The sequence below is a fragment of the Petromyzon marinus genome, unplaced genomic scaffold (assembly GCF_048934315.1).
Source record: "Petromyzon marinus isolate PM22_M1 ecotype Great Lakes invasive population unplaced genomic scaffold, UKy_Petmar_22M1.pri1.0 PM_Scaffold_43, whole genome shotgun sequence".
In the NCBI taxonomy this organism is placed as follows: domain Eukaryota; kingdom Metazoa; phylum Chordata; class Hyperoartia; order Petromyzontiformes; family Petromyzontidae; genus Petromyzon; species Petromyzon marinus.
In genome coordinates this window covers 159,531-176,179 of record NW_027423424.1, presented here as the reverse complement: position 1 = coordinate 176,179, position 16,649 = coordinate 159,531, and the positions used below count along the sequence as shown (strand labels likewise).

General features: G+C 49.8%; 2 protein-coding genes across 2 annotated transcripts; both read left to right on the top strand.

Moving 5' to 3' along the window:
• The first annotated feature begins 2,000 nt into the window (after window positions 1–2,000).
• On the top strand, window positions 2,001–9,043 carry LOC142923337 (uncharacterized). Its single transcript, XM_076064414.1, has 4 exons — window positions 2,001–3,273; window positions 5,050–5,145; window positions 8,174–8,569; window positions 9,034–9,043. Exons 1-4 carry the CDS (start codon window positions 2,234–2,236, stop codon window positions 9,041–9,043), a joined length of 1,542 nt encoding a protein of 513 aa, XP_075920529.1. The 5' UTR covers window positions 2,001–2,233.
• Window positions 9,044–9,306: 263 nt separating this feature from the next.
• On the top strand, window positions 9,307–15,241 carry LOC142923340 (chitin synthase chs-1-like). Its single transcript, XM_076064417.1, has 4 exons — window positions 9,307–10,009; window positions 11,229–11,315; window positions 13,969–14,244; window positions 15,209–15,241. Exons 1-4 carry the CDS (start codon window positions 9,890–9,892, stop codon window positions 15,239–15,241), a joined length of 516 nt encoding a protein of 171 aa, XP_075920532.1. The 5' UTR covers window positions 9,307–9,889.
• The last annotated feature ends 1,408 nt before the right edge of the window (window positions 15,242–16,649 follow it).

Genomic DNA, 16,649 nt, shown 5'->3' with positions numbered 1-16,649 from the left:
GCTTGCATAACAATTACAGAATGGAATGATCTAGTGTACACGGGCGTGTTACAAGGATTGAGGAATGAGTGAGAGTGATAGAGGCATACTTAGGGGTAACGGAAGAGCTATAAAAAGAAGAAAGAGACGGAGTTGAGGGGCGAGGGGAGGGAAGAGGAAGTGAATGGGTCACCACAATGGCGAGATGTTATATTCCTATCCTAGTATACAGGTCGTGATTTCGATCCGGACTCTGACGCCTGTATATTTGGAGTGTGCATATTCTCCCTGGGTGGAGTATTTGGCTGCTATAAATGTCCACGTGATAAGCCACTTCGTTGAGCTATCGTTTATGGCTTCTGAAAAAGAAGCTAATAGCTCAGTGGACTTTACCTGCTAAAGTAAAGTTTTTTTTGTAAATACTGTTTATAAGTGATTTGCTTATCTTTCCCATACTTTACACTTACGTGTTTTTTGTATTGTTTGTTGTTGTAACGATCTGACCCACCTCGTATGGACATCTAAGAAAAAGAGTTGTATAGCTCATCGCATTCCTCAAGTATAAATGTAAATGATTCTGCTAGACCCCCCCCCCCCGCCCTCCCTTGGTTCTGGGTGGGCAGAGCGAGGAGAGGTCACAAACTCGCCCGTTTATTTCAGCTGCCGCACTGGGAGATAGACCCGGCGGCCTACGGAATTGCACGTCGACTGTGCTGACCATTACCTCGCAGCAGCAACATCGCGTCTATGTCACTAATAAAAATGAAACAATGAATATCATTCACGGAGTCATTTGACAATCCATTGCTGGACATACAAAATGTGGAAAGAGTATGTTGGGGATGCTGCAGCTGCGTTGGCAGTGGTGCCCAAGGCCAATTAACAACAATAACAGCATACTCTTTGGATCTATTCGGGAAAGTCACGTAGGTAAAAAATAAAACAACAAAAATCACAACGTTTCGACCACAACACAAGTGGCCTTCATCAGGTGAAGGGGACCGTACTGTCACGAGGACAGCGTTGGAGTGAAGACAGTCCAGCCCAGGTCGCGTCCTTTAAAGCTGTGTGGGAGGACACAAAACGCTTTGACAAAGGAATTAGCATAAAATGACCGTAAACTGCAAGAGGACCGGCAAGGAGGGGGGAGAGGGGGAGGGGAGTGTGAAGGGGAATGACCGTAACGTAGAGGACCAGCACGGGGGAGGGGAGTTTACAAATGTGGTTTGAAGTGAAATAAGCTGCAATGAAAGTTCTGTATATCACTACTTGGATAAATATAGTACCATTGAAATTAGTTTAATGTTTGGTATGATTTAGTACCCCGGGGTTTACAAATTGAGCTGCACTTGTGGTGATTGCTATATCGGTGAGACAAAGCGACATGTCTCCGACCGAATTCGCGAGCACACATTAGATTTGAAACACGGCAGAACGAATTCTTCTGCCGTAGCTGACCACTGTTACAACGCTGTGGGTGATCACGATATCATTTTCTCCGATACCAATGTCCTTTGTAAAGCCACGGGTTTTCATCAGAGATTTATCCACGAGGCAGTTCAGATTTACAAGCACAGAAACAATATTAACCGAGAAGATGGTTTCATTCCCCTTCACACTCCCCTCCCCCCCTCCTTGCCGGTCCTATTGCACTTTACGGTAATTTTATGCTAATTCCTTTGCCAAAGCGTTTTGTGTCCTCCTACACAGCTTAAAAGGACGCGACCTGGGCTGGACTGTCTTCACTCCAACGCTGTCCTCGTGACAGTACGGTCCCCTTCACCTGATGAAGGCCACTTGTGTTGTGGCCGAAACGTCGTGATTTTTGTTTTTATTTTTTACCTACGTGACTTTACCAAATATAACCGAAGAGTATGGATCCTTGCAGTCACGAAAGCTTCAAAGCTAGAAACAATAACAACCTTAATAACAAACTCTGCGGGGCCTTGATGTATGCATTCCTTTTAAGGAGGTCTTGTTGTTGTCTTTAATCCACGTTGGGCCATGTCCATCAGTGGGGGTTGATTTTTTCCCAAGCCTCACCAACGTTGGCCAGCGCAGTTGTCACCTGTTTTGTACAAAGACGACAATTAGGCCTTTAAAAAACAAACCACGATAGCCCCGGCGTTTGTTTGGCGTGTGTTTCACCATTCCAACAATCCTCAATCTCTTTAAGTCTCAATGTCCTTGAGTTTGTTTGGCCGTCACCCAGAACTGCCTGCTGGAAGGCTTCATCGGCCTCGGAGCGGCGCTCATGGCCATCGTCGTCCTCCCGGCGGAGTCGGCGAACCTTCTCAGCAGCATCCTCCTCCTCAACGGTGTCACCCTGGTGCCGAGCTCGCTGCAGTTCGGCGGCAGGTGGACGGGACGCAGGAAGCCGCCCCGGACGTCCAAGCTCCTGAGTCTGGCCTCCCTCTGCTGCTGTCTCGTCGCCTTAGCACTGTCGGTCGCCAAGGCGGCGTTGGTGGCGCCCGACGATGGCTCCACGGAGGCAAGAAGGTTCGCGCACCTGGCGCTGCTGCTGCTGAGCCTGCTGCTCGTGTCCCTGTCGTGGTGGGAGAACTTCCTGCCCGCCGGTTGGCTCCGGGAATTCCGCGACGCCATCGGAGAATCGCGGAACCTCGCCGAGTTCTACGGCTCGCTCGTGCGCACGCTCATCATCGTGGCGGTCGTGCTGCTGGACGCGGGCGTCGAGGGCGAGTGGAGGAGCTTCAGCGCCATCGCCGGCATCGCGGAACACCGCGAGAGCATGGCGCTCGCCCTGGCTCTGCTGGGCGTGCAGGTGGGCGCCTCCATCCTCTGCAAGTGGCTCGCGAACGCCGCCTGCAAGATCCGCCAGCAGGGGAGCTGCTTCGCCGCGCCGCTCTGCCTCGGCACGCCCGCCGCCCTGGCGGTCGTCTTCGCCCTCCACCTCGCGCTCGACGCCTCGGGCGACTCTCGCTACGACTGCGAGTCGGTCCGACGGTGGAACGGCTCCGAGCGGACGACGCCCGCAACCGCCTCACTCTTCTACGACCGCACGGCCGCCGCCGTCTGCTCGTTCGTAGGCGCCGGCGAGGACTCCGCAGTGGACGCCGTGGCCACGTTCGGCGCCGGGGCTCTGTGGTTGGCGGCGCTGCTGCTGGCGGCGGCGCCGGCGTTGCGCCCAGATGACGCGAGGCGCATGGAGCGCACACGCGAGCTCTTCGTGCGCCGCACCCCGCAGCCTGCGTGTCTCGTCGCGGGGCTGCTGCTCAACCGGCGGCAGCAGCAGCAGGAGGAGGAGGAGGAGGTGGTGGTGCTGGAGGAGAGGAGGTCCGTATGTTGGTGTTGGTGTTGGTGCGGTGTATTGTACTTGCGTGTGTGACTATGAGTAATTTGTGACTAGGTGCTAGGTGTGTGTGTGTGACTAGGTGTCTCTGTGAGTAGGTGTGTGTGTGTGTGACTAGGTTGGTTCATGTAACCCGCATGCCCAGCCACCGCATGTCGAAACGGCTTTTGTTCGGCCGGATCGAGGGGGCTAGGCGGGCGCGGCACGGGCTAGAGAAGAGATGGAGTGATGTGGTACAGGGGGACGTGGAGCTGAGTGGACTTGCCGATGACTGGTACCAGCGGTGTCAAGATCGGCCTCTGTGGAAGAGGCTCGTGAAGGATGCTACTGGGCAGTTGGAGGCAGTCGCCCTCCAACAACAACGGAGGGCGGAGGAGCGACGCTCACAACAACGAGCCGAGCGCCGTGTGGCTAAAGCACAGCAGGTTGGCACAGGTGGTGCATCAGCCAGTCATCTCAGTCAGTCGACCCGTAGCACCTGGGTCTGCCCCGTGACCTCCTGCCAGCGGGCGTTTGACACTTCACGTGGCCTCAAGGTGCACATGGCCTGGCACAAGCGTCGTGGTGACGTCACCGCCACTTAGTGGCGAATGGCGGTTGTGTGACTAGGTGTCTCTGTGAGTAGGTGTGTGTGTGTGTGACTAGGTGTCTTTGTGAGTAGGTGTGTGTGACTAGGTGTCTCTGTGAGTAGGTGTGTGTTTGTGACTAGGTGTCTCTGTGAGTAGGTGTGTGTGTGTGTGTGTGACTAGGTGTCTCTGAGTAGGTGTGTGTGTGTGTGACTAGGTGTCTCTGTGAGTAGGTGTGTGTGTGTGACTAGGTGTCTCTGTGAGTAGGTGTGTGTGTGTGTGTGACTAGGTGTCTCTGTGAGTAGGTGTGTGTGTGTGACTAGGTGTCTCTGTGAGTAGGTGTGTGTGTGTGACTAGGTGTCTCTGTGAGTAGGTGTGTGTGTGTGACTAGGTGTCTCTGTGAGTAGGTGTGTGTGTGTGACTAGGTGTCTCTGTGAGTAGGTGTGTGTGTGTGTGACTAGGTGTCTCTGTGAGTAGGTGTGTGTGACTAGGTGTCTCTGTGAGTAGGTGTGTGTGTGTGACTAGGTGTCTCTGTGAGTAGGTGTGTGTGAATAGGTCATGGCCTCCCCTTGCTCAAATTAGTAACTGGTGTGGTGTGTAAACATCACCACTGGGGAGGCGGCCGGGCGTGGTGTTGGCCACCCACCCGCTTGTGTGCAGTGCCGGCCTTCATAGGTGCTCGCTATCAGCACGTCCCCCAACAGTTTGTTCAGGCTACACAGGGGAACTCTTTTTGTTTGCTGTATTTATGTGACGAGGTGTAAGTGTGATTAGGTGTCTGTGTGACAAGGTGTGTGTCTGTGTGACTAGGTGTGTGTCTGTGTGACTGGCCATGAACTCCCTCAAGTCCCGTTTCCCACTTCATCGGTGCTAGTCGCTAACAGCCCTTGCCCCAACAGTCTCTCAAGGCTCTATGGGCGATCTTTGTTTTTAGTTTGTGTTAGTCTGATCGATGCCTTTGTCTATGTTTAGTTTTTTGTGTGTCAGAGGTTAAGTAAGAGCATTGTAATCAAAGCAGGATTTTTTTCTTTCTGAATTTATTTCATAATGATGACGATTTGTGACGTTTGCCCTTCTGTTCTACAGACTGAAATATGTCCATCCCACAATATGCCCAATGCATAAAACAGAGAACCGCGCTCTGCGATTCCCTCTCTCAATCTGAACATTTCATCTTCTCGTTGTATCCTCTAGCAACCACAAGCAAGAGAGGGTGAAGATCTACTTGTGCGCAACCATGTGGCACGAGACCAAGGAGGAGATGACGAAGATCATCTCGTCCATCCTGAGGTGGTGTATTCCCTATCGCCCAATTCCATCAAGTGGCCGGATCCCAAGGGCCAGTGGGGGTCCCTCGCGAATATGCAGATGGGGTGTGGTCACGGCACCGCGCACTTTCAAATGCCCTTCTGCGGCCGTCTGGAACACTCTTCCTTCCGATATTAGGAAACAACTGGAGCTATGCACTTTTAAATAATATTGACAACTAATTTCTTCAGAATTTATTTTTGTGTTTAGATTGTTGTCCTTCTCCTGCACATTCGATTATCTTGGTTGGGTATGTATGGTGTGAAATAAGTCCACCACACATACGTACATTCATTTCTGCAGGGCACCACACCAGTCAGGCTACCACGCTACCGCGCCCCTCCCTTCAGCTCAACGAGATTTGAGGATATTAATCTAAACTGCACGTTTAAAGTGTCCTGAAAAAAATATATCGTGTTCTTTGGTTCTTTCGGTAAAGTCACGTAGAATTATAATAAAATAATAAATTGATAAAATAAAATAACACAATAATATTCTCACGACGTTTCGGCCACAACACAAGCGGCCTTCATCAGGTGAAGGGGGCGAGACTGTCTGGTAGGACAGCGCTGGAGTGAAAGAGCCACGTTCAGATACGGCCTTTAAGCTGTGTGAGAGGAACAAAGCGCCTTGACAAAGGAATTATCATATAATTTAGCATTGAAATGGCTGAATGATTAGCTTGTGACTGGTCACAGAAATAGCTATGTTAAAAGTTAAAGCATACACACCCGCAGAGGCACCCATTGTTAAAGGGATTAGCATAGAATTTAGCATTGAAATAGCTAAGTTAAGGCATACACATCTTGACAATGGAATTAGCATAGAATTTAGCATTGAGATAGCTGAGTGATTAGCTTGTACCTGCTGCAGAAATAGAGCTTGTACCTGCTGCAGAAATAGCTACGTTAAAGTCAGAGCATACACATTCACCGAGGCCCTTAGTACAAATCAAACAGGAGAATTTAGCATTGAAATAACTAGGCGAATCCAGCATTGAAACAACTGAGTGATTAGCTAGTGACTGGTCACAGAAATTACTACACATCTGAGCTATTCACAGTACTATATAGTGAACCAATAAAAACTAAAATATAAATTACCTTCATGTTATCAATAAACTCTATATTCTCCAATCAGCTAAGCTACCAACAACAAGTCGTTATATATCACAATGCTATATGGCGAAAAAATGGGTGGATTCTTACCCTCAAATTTCAGCACCACGGATAGCTACGGGCCCCGTTCAGACGGACGAGTTCGTCCATGGTCGGAACAGAGGAGGGGGAGAGAGACAGCTGCGAGGCCCTAGTATGCTCCATATTGTAAAACTATACCATTAACCGTGGTGTGAGAGGTATTAAGAGGCAATGCTGGCGAAAGAGCTGCGGTCTGAAGGTCATCGTAGCTGATTGGAGAATATAGAGTTTATTGATAACATGAAGGTAATTTATATTTTAGTTTTTATTGGTTCACTATATAGTACTGTGAATAGCTCAGATGTGTAGTCATTTCTGTGACCAGTCACTAGCTAATCACTCAGTTGTTTCAATGCTGGATTCGCCTAGTTATTTCAACGCTAAATTCTCCTGTTTGATTTGTACTAAGGGCCTCGGTGAATGTGTATGCTCTGACTTTAACGTAGCTATTTCTGCAGCAGGTACAAGCTATTTCTGCAGCAGGTACAAGCTAATCACTCAGCTATCTCAATGCTAAATTCTATGCTAATTCCATTGTCAAGATGTGTATGCCTTAACTTAGCTATTTCAATGCTAGATTCTATGCTAATCCCTTTAACAATGGGTGCCTCTGCGGGTGTGTATGCTTTAACTTTTAACATAGCTATTTCTGTGACCAGTCACAAGCTAATCATTCAGCCATTTCAATGCTAAATTATATGCTAATTCCTTTGTCAAGGCGCTTTGTTCCTCTCACACAGCTTAAAGGCCGTATCTGAACGTGGCTCTTTCACTCCAGCGCTGTCCTACCAGACAGTCTCGCCCCCTTCACCTGATGAAGGCCGCTTGTGTTGTGGCCGAAACGTCGTGAGAATATTATTGTGTTATTTTATTTTATCAATTTATTATTCTATTATCATTCTACGTGACTTTACCGAAAGAACCAAAGAAGATGAATCATTGCAGTCACGAAAGCTTTAAATCGAAATATATCGTGATATATGCAGCAATGCATATGCCGGTGAAAACATGTTAAACAAAATAGAACCACATTACTGTGGCTCTTATTTGGACAATCTACAGCAATGCCATATTACCATGTCGCATATACGACCGTCATATTTCGACCTTGGACATTTAACCGCTTACACGCAGTGCAGTATTTGTGGGCGGTGTATTTTCAATTTTCTTTGGATGCTCGTAAATATGACATCTTCACATGGAGCAGCGCGTTACTAACCTCGAGAACATTTGCCCTCCTTCGAACGTTGCAACTAATCAGCTGATCGTGTTTAACGCGGACCGTTCTTTGTATGTGACCATTGAACGATGTTTGTGAATTGTGCAAGCTGTAAACTTCTCTTGAGTTAACACGTCTGGGCTCCCGCAACAAAAAATATTATGATGCATGCTAATATTGAGAGCGTCGACAAGTGAGAGCCTGGGCAGGTGAGAGCCTCAACCAGGTGAGATCCTGGACAGATGAGAGCCTGGATGGGTTAAAGTCTGCTTCTTGGTTGCTGCTGCGTGTGCACCAGTGGGAGATACAGAGAGAGCTCCAGACGGCTGCTGACTGGTACAGCTACAGAGAAACGCACTCATCCAGAAGCCGGTGCCGACGATGGGTAGAGGTCGTTGTGAGTTGAACTCAGTAGGATGCGGTGGAAGTTTGCTGTGATCAGTGGGATGAGAAAGGTGTAGGAAACGTTTCGGCGGGAGACCTTGGGAGAGCGCTCGATTGCAGAGGAGAGCGATGCTGTACCATGACCTTGACTCGATGGGGAGCGTGTGGCGGGATAACAATAACGACCCTTCCCCCTTGCCGCTGCCAGGCTGGACAGGAGTGAGCCAATGGATCTCAACGTCGGTTCCCGCGGCGGAGGGAAGAAGAAGAATGAGAAAAAGGAGGAGATGGAGAAGAAGGAGAATAAGAAGGAGAAAGAAGAGGGGAAGGAGGGGCAGGATGGAAAGAAGGAGGAGGAGGAAAAAAATAAAGAAGAGAAGAAGAAGAAAGAGAATGAGGAAAAGAAGCAGAAGGAGGAAAAGGAGGAAAAGAAGTGGGAGAAGGAGAATAATCATGAGGAGGAGGAGGGGAAGACGGTGAAGCGGGAACCGTACGACTTCTCGGCTCACATCTACTTCGACGACGCCTTCGAGAGGAAGGGAGATCGCATGGGGGTCAACCAGTTCGTGACCAGCCTCACGGACGTCATCGCTGAAATGTGCCGGTCAGTGCACCGGATGTTATTCTGTGGTAGCGATGAGCTGGGTGGGTGGGTGGAGGGAGGGAGGGATGGATGGATAGAGGCACGGGCCTTGTAATAACAAAGCACGGGACGACACGGGGTAGTTAAGCTCAGCTCGTGGTGCGAGAGACCACGGGAAGGATGGCAACAGGTTGCGCCGATGCCTTCGTTCAGAAGTGAATAGATCATGGTGAACGATGACGATTGGTGATGGTCACGTAGATGAACGTAGTGAGTGCGGATCGCAGGGCTAGCAATGCCTTCCTTGCGTCACCATCACCGTTGTTGAGTGCAAATCCGAAGGTGCACAAACTGACAATTGGCCGGCAAACAGAGACACTATGGTGGGTGGTGTGATAGATGGACGTTCACGCGCGTGTTGAATTGAGCAGAAACCTCATCTGTTGTACTATTTTTTGCACCATACGTAGCCAACCTTGCTGTAGAGCGGACTAGGCGCTTAACATAATTTACACAAACGGTGCAGCACTGGGGAGATAAAAGCAGGCGGGTGTGGTGCTGGTCACCCACCCCCTTGTGTGCCGGGCCGGCCTTCATGGGTGCTACTGGCTAACAGCCGTTGCCCCAACACTCTGTTGAAGGCTATACGGGGGGATCTTTGTCTTTTGTTCGTGCGTTGGTAAGAATTTGGGCAACGAGACGACTCAGTCTGGGCGACCGAGGCCCTCGCCATGAGTGGAGCAATCGAGCAGCGAAGTTCGTGTGAACAGTAACAATGGTTATAGAAGTAGTAGCGATAGAAGTGAGATACGGAGGCGACTGACTGGCAGAGAGCGAGCAAACGACTGGGAAATAATCTTTGAGTGCTGGATCATCAGTCACCCACGACTGCTGCTGCTTTACTCAATTCCGAATCAGAATATGTATTTATACTGCAGGAGGAATTCGATGAGCTAAAAGCTCTATTTCAGAGATGTCCAGCAGGGGCGGGTCAGACCGTTACCTCAACAAACAACACGATAGGAGTGCAAAGTATAGGACAGATTACCAAGTAAGACCCACTGAGGTATAATATTTTTTTAGAAGCGCACTGGCCGCAAATGATAGCGTAACGAAGTGGCTTATCATGTGGAAATTTATAGCAGCAAAATAATCAAAATTATAAAAAAAAAATTCGAGTGCAGCAGTGAGGTGGCAACTGGGGACTTCATCCCAGATATGACAGCAGTAGCAGCAATGGAACATAGTAATTGGGGCACGTGTTCTTTTTCGCTTGTGCTGCTGCTGCTGATGTGAAGGTATTTTGAGAAAAACTCGAAGATTCCACAAGAGGCGCCCTCAATGGAGAGGACTCAGACACCGTATGGAGCGCGACTCTTCTACAAACTCCCGCACGGCAACTCGCTGTGCGTGCACCTCAAAGACAAGGAGATGATCCGCCACCGCAAGCGCTGGTCCCAGGTATTTGTTGCATCCCTGGGCTTCAGATCTTCTGCCCCAAATCTCATTGGGCCACAAACCCTACAACCGCATCCACACTTAGAGCATAGTAGCAACAGCAACAGCTGATGTGCTTATACATGACGATGACGATTATGCACAATTGGAAAAGTAAATATCTCCGGTCAGTGTCCGGCGACGATACGTATGTATGTTGAACTTCTATTGCACTGTACCTCACCAACCATGCTAATTGGTGGTACAGAGAAAGATAAAAATAAATAAACACAAAAAGCAGTTCTAAATAAATTAGTATCCAATCTAGAGTTAAAAGTGCACAGCTTCGGTGCATTCCTAATATCGACAGTGGTCACCACCTGGAACAGAGCGACTGAACACACAACGACTCAACACCCGATTCACAACACGAATGAAGGGAGAGGCATCATCACAGCAGCGATGATTCGCCACTCCGCTACTCCTGACGCAATCATCTGGATCGTCAACCACCTCGATGTAAATTTACAGCTCGCTCTACGAGTCGACATCAGCATCAGCCGTAAGAAGCAGATGGCAATAGCTCACATCTATTGAAGCCATCTGTATGCTACCTCGAGAGTCATGCTCTCATATTGAAATTAAATCACGTGATGCTTAATTATTCGTTTCACGTGCGAATCAGTGCACACCATAGAGACGAAGATACCCCGTATAGGCTCAGCAGGCTTTTTGGGGCAAGTGCTGTAAACGAGTTGCACACAGCAGTGTTGTCCGTGACCGAGTGTTCCCCGACTCGATTGATTTGGTGTTCCGTGGTGTTACCCGTTGAGTGCTATGATGATGATGACTGCACCAGGGTTGTTATCGATGTATCACAGCAATCTCACGCCGATGCTCATTTGCGTGTTGTTCTATTGCCTTCTATCCACGACGGGGGGGGTGGGGGGAAGGTTGGTAGCGCTGTTGAGTTACACTTGAGCAGCACGCGCTGTCATGGCCATTGGGTCGAGAATAATAACGGAGCGGCAGCCAAAGAATGGAACTCATTGCAGAGAGGTGACCACTGGGGAGATGGAGCGATGGAATCAGTCGGTAATAGAGGTTCTGGGTGGATAACGACTCAGGATCTCATGAAACATCGCGACGACTTGGGTAGGTCTTAATCCAGTAGTGGATCAATCACGGCTGCTGCTGCTGATGGTGATTGTTGTTATTAAACCCCTTGACGTGTTCTGTACAGGTGATGTACTTGTACTACCTCCTTGGCTGGAAGATCTACCAAAAGATCCACACAGTTAAGAAAGATGAACAAGAGGAATGGGTAGAGGTAAGGATTTTGTAAACTGCAAAGACAACGACGCCTCATATATCCATTAACAGACTGTTGAGGCAAGTGCTGTTAGCGAGCACCTGTTAAGGGTGGGATGGCATGCGAGCGGGTCGTGTGTCCAACACCACGCCCATCCGTCTTTGTCTCACCAGTGCTAATGTTTACTCATTTAAGGCTAAGCCGACATAGGGGAGGCCACTTTCAACTTAGCAGTATAAATGGGTAGGCCCTGCACATTCCGTGGATGGGCAGTTCTACATGCGGTGGGGTAGAGTGTGAGTATTCACACTCTACCCCACCGCACGCGAACCGCACGCAAGCTGCCCATCCAGGGAACGTGCAGGGCCTACCCAGTTATACTTCTCCCAAGACGTGGGAGCAGTGTGGAAGTGTAGGCCAAATACACCCTGCTAGGGTGCCGCCATGGCGAGATTTTAACTACCTCGCTTGGTATGCAGGAGGCACTGCGTTCGATCCCGACCCTGATGCCTGCATATTTTAAGTTTACGTGTCTCTCTCCCCTTGGCCGCATGGATATATCTCTGGGTCCTCCGGTTTTTCCCAGCACATTTAGAATCAACATCACACATTTCGTGAATTTGGCTGCTATAAATATCCAAATGATAATTCACTTTGTTGAGCTATTATTTGTGATAGCCAGGTCGCTTCTGAAAAGAGCTAATTGCTCAGTGGCCCAGTCATAGCGTGCACTATGCGTGTCTCTGCACACAGAGTCGGCACATTTAGAAGTTAATCTTTGGTTGCCTTTCTGGCACAATCTGTCACTCAACGCGCCATCATCACGTTGATACTCAAAATAGTGTACTGGGTTCCACGGAGGCACACACTTGAACTCGGAGGCAACACCTTTATTCTTACACCCCAACAGGGTAACTACATAAACATACAGCAGGTTAACTAGACGACAACGGGTAACTAGACACAACGGGGTAACTACATAACCGGGTCAGTAAGTAACACACTGCCTGGCCCACGATGCCGAGCGTAAAGACCGACGACCGAGGATCGACGAGGCGTAGCACCGACGCGTTCCATTCCAACAGACAGCCTGGATCGGCTCTCGGGACCTCCCTTTTATGCCCCTGAGCGTGGCCTGGCTCCGCCCTCGGCTACGCACCCTTCTGGATATTACCAGAAGGTTCTGGGCCTAATATCACGTGTCCCTCTCGCCACCTTTTGCCCCCCCTCATTTTCCTGTTCTGGTCACGTGCCCTCTCGGGTTCACCTAGACTGTCACGTCCTCAACTGCCCTCTCTCTGATAGTCACCAGAAGCATGCCCCGTAGGGCGCCCTTCCATGCCAAACATACTCTGGTGCCAGAGAGAGGCTCTAACACGCACAGTTCCCCTATTCTGTCAGTAGCTGGCGCTAAACGCCATAGTGACCCAATATAGGTCACTACAATAGCAATATAACTTTCTATACAAAAAGAAAAAAATATATACACTTATTACAGTTGTTTAAAATAGAAGTGTAAAATAGGTTTGCGGCTGAAATTTATTTGTATTTATGTTTAACTTCTTTCACACCGTACGTAGCCAACCGTGCTAATCGGAGGTGTGGGGGCAGGACAACAAACCAAACACAAAAAGCAGTTCTAGAGAATGTAGTTTCCAATCTAATTGATTATTTAAAAGTGCAAACCTCCAGTTGCTTCCTAATATCGGAAGGAAGAGCGTTCCAGACAACCGTAGAAGCGCATCTGAAAGCGCGAGATGCAGTGCCCATCTTTGTTCGATGGCTCGCCCAAAGCCGCTACTGCGAGGATGACCGGAGTTAGTTGTTGGTGTACGCAAGCGAAAAGAGCCGCGTTGTTGCTGTTGAGTTGTCACTTAATGAAGTGACGATGGAGTCGAGTGTGCGCACCGCTTCAGGGAGGTTGTTTCCAGAGGTTGTAGCACTGCAGATAGAAACGATCCCTCCACCCGCGTGGTTGTTATTAGGAATCCACTGGAGCTATGCACTTTTAAATAATCTATTTGAACACTCATTTCTGTGAAATGCAGTTTGTGTTTAGTTTGTATCCTTTCCTGACGAACATGGTTGGCTACATACGATGCGAAAGAAGTTATACATACATACAATATACATACAGCTAAGGCCGTAGCCATGGAGTCAACATTGGGGGGGACTAAGTCTTCCAGGGGGTCTCCCCCAGAAAAAAAAAATCTTAATTTGAATACTGGTTTCCTGCCATTTCCTGCCTAAAATATATAAAAAAAATATTCACTAACACATAGGACTTTTTTTTACAATAATGTCTAATAGTGTATTGTATTCCAATGCTCTGTTTTTTCTTATTTACCTTTTCTTGTTTCATTGTATGTAATGGCAGAGATCAGGGATTAATAAAGTACAACCATAACTACAATCATATAAACAGAAATGTATTTTATAGCAATACATTGGGGGGGACATTTTGAGCATATTTGAATATTGGGGGACACATCCTCCTTGCATACAGCATGCATACGTTGTGTGTTTGGTTGTTAGAGGTAGGAGAAGGAGCGTTGGGGTTGAGGAGCTAAGTGAGACGGTTGCTTTGCTCGCTCTGTACGAGGTCACGGCTGTAATGCCACCGCTGTTGCTGATCTGTCTCCATGCCACTACTTCCCGTTCACCGCCGCAGAGGAAGAAGCGCAACACCTACGTGCTGGCCTTGGACGGAGACACGGACTTCTACCCCTCGGCGCTCTCCATGCTGGTCGACCGACTCACGAGGGACTCCACCGTTGGCGCCGCCTGCGGGAGAATTCACCCGACGGGCGTGGGTGCGCAGACAGCTGTGGTGTGTGTGGTGGTGCAGGGTGTGTGTGTGTGGTGCAGGGTGTGTGTGTGGTGCAGGATGTGTGTGTGTGGTGCAGGATGTGTGTGTGTGGTGCAGGATGTGTGTGTGTGGTGCAGGGTGTGTGTGTGTGTGGTGCAGGATGTGTGTGTGTGGTGCAGGATGTGTGTGTGTGGTGCAGGATGTGTGTGGTGCAGGATGTGTGTGTGTAGTGCAGGATGTGTGTGTGTGGTGCAGGATGTGTGTGTGGTGCAGGATGTGTGTGTGGTGCAGGATGTGTGTGTGTGGTGCAGGATGTGTGTGGTGCAGGATGTGTGTGTGGTGCAGGATGTGTGTGTGTGGTGCAGGGTGTGTGTGTGTGGTGCAGGATGTGTGTGTGTGGTGCAGGGTGTGTGTGGTGCAGGATGTGTGTGTGTGGTGCAGGATGTGTGTGTGTGGTGCAGGATGTGTGTGTGTGGTGCAGGATGTGTGTGTGTGGTGCAGGATGTGTGTGTGTGGTGCAGGATGTGTGTGTGTGGTGCAGGATGCTTGTGTGGTGCAGGATGTGTGTAGTGCAGGATGCTTGTGTGGTGCAGGATGTGTGTGGTGCAGGATGTGTGTAGTGCAGGATGCTTGTGTGGTGCAGGATGTGTGTAGTGCAGGATGCTTGTGTGGTGCAGGATGTGTGTGGTGCAGGATGCTTGTGTGGTGCAGGATGTGTGTGGTGCAGGATGCTTGTGTGGTGCAGGATGTGTGTGTGGTGTAGTATGCGCGTGTGTGTGGTGCAGAGTGGTGGTGCAGTGGTTAGTGTACTGCGCTATGAACCTGGCGACCCAAGTTCGATTCTCGCTCAAGGTCAACACCAGTGACGATTATCTGAACCCGTACAGCGGCTCCCCTAGGTCAACTCAGCCTCAAATTATCACCTGGTACGATGTTTAAATGTCGCCGCTGGGGAGACAAAGGCCGCCGGGCATGGTGCTGGCCACCCACCCCCTCGTGTGCCGTGCTGGCCTTCATAGGCGCTTCTTGTGAACAGCACTTGTTCCAACAGTCTATTAAGGCTACACAGGGGATCTTTGTCTTTGGTGCGGGATGTCACCAGATATCAGCAGCGCCGAGCCTGGACAGCGCTTGAGAATGGGTGCGTGTGGATGGCAGATGTGTACAGCGTGATTTTACTGGTAGGAAACGTAGTGCACTGGAAGCCCAACCGGGATTAATTCACAGGAGGCAGGGGATTAATTGTGTATGTCTGTGGATGTCTGTCCACGTGGGAGGGGTGCGGCTGGGTGGAGAAGGGATGGTAGGGAGGGGCTGAGTGGGGAGGGTGGGGAGGGGCTGGGTGGGGAGGGTGGGGCTGGGTGGGGGGTGGGAGGGGTGGGGCTGGGTGGGGTGGGGCTGGGTGGGGAGGGGCTGGTCACCCCGTGATGCCCTTATATGGACTGGAAGCCCAACCGGGATTAATTCTCACAGGAGGCAGGGGATTATGTGTGTATGTCTGTGGATGTCTGTCCACGTGGGAGGGGTGGGGCTGGGTGGAGAGGGGAGGGTAGGGTGGAGCTGGGTGGAGAGGGGAGGGTAGGGAGGGGCTGGGTGGGGAGGGGCTGGGTGGGGAGGGGAGGGTGGGGCTGGGTGGTGGGAGGGGTGGGGCTGGGTGGGGAGGGGCTGGTCACCCCGTGGTGCCCTTATAAAACTCAACGTTTAACCTACTCACGCCGGCTTCTGGCCGCCCTCACAGTCGGGCATATTTGCGGAATACACCACGCCGCCGTTGACCCTGGCCATTGACCGAGCAACCCAACGTTCCTACCAGCTCCCTCCACAGGAATGTGTTAATTGTTTACAAGTTATGGAAATGTGAAACCCGCGACAGTGATTAACGTTCGGATCGGATCTGATTTTGTTGATTTCGCATTCTGGGTGGGGAAATCAACGCCCCGCCCACCCCCACTTCCTGGTCGTGCCACACAATTTAACTGTGCGAACCGCATGCCCGCCCCGCACGTTTTATTGCTCGGCTTTTTATTGCTCGGCGTATTAACTTCAGCACCTTGAACGCCTTCGCCTCTGTTAAAGTCCTGCAGTAAAATGGCACTCAACCCAATCAGATTACGCACAACCGTTGCAGGTCGGAATTAAGCATTCAACAATTAATTCCCATCAGGTTATCGTTGAAGTAATTGGAAAACATGCAAATGCAGTGGCCTAGGGTGTCCCTGATGCAATCCTCACACAAGATTCACCCTCAGTGCACACGCTGTTTCAGCAGACTAACAGAACGCCAGTTTCACACGTAGGCTTTTGCAAGCAATATTATTCATAATAAAGGTTTTTGTGTTAGTTCGCATACGTATAAATGTTTAGTAACCCTCTACCTCCCTACACAGCCAGTCAGGTTTGTCACTTAAACAAAATGCGCCAATTAATGACTACTTCAGCCCACCCGTGTATTGGAGAGTAAATCTACAACATTTACAATTCGAGTACGATTTGTGAAATCGCCCGATGATGCTGAATGCAATTACCAGCAAATCCTCGTACTC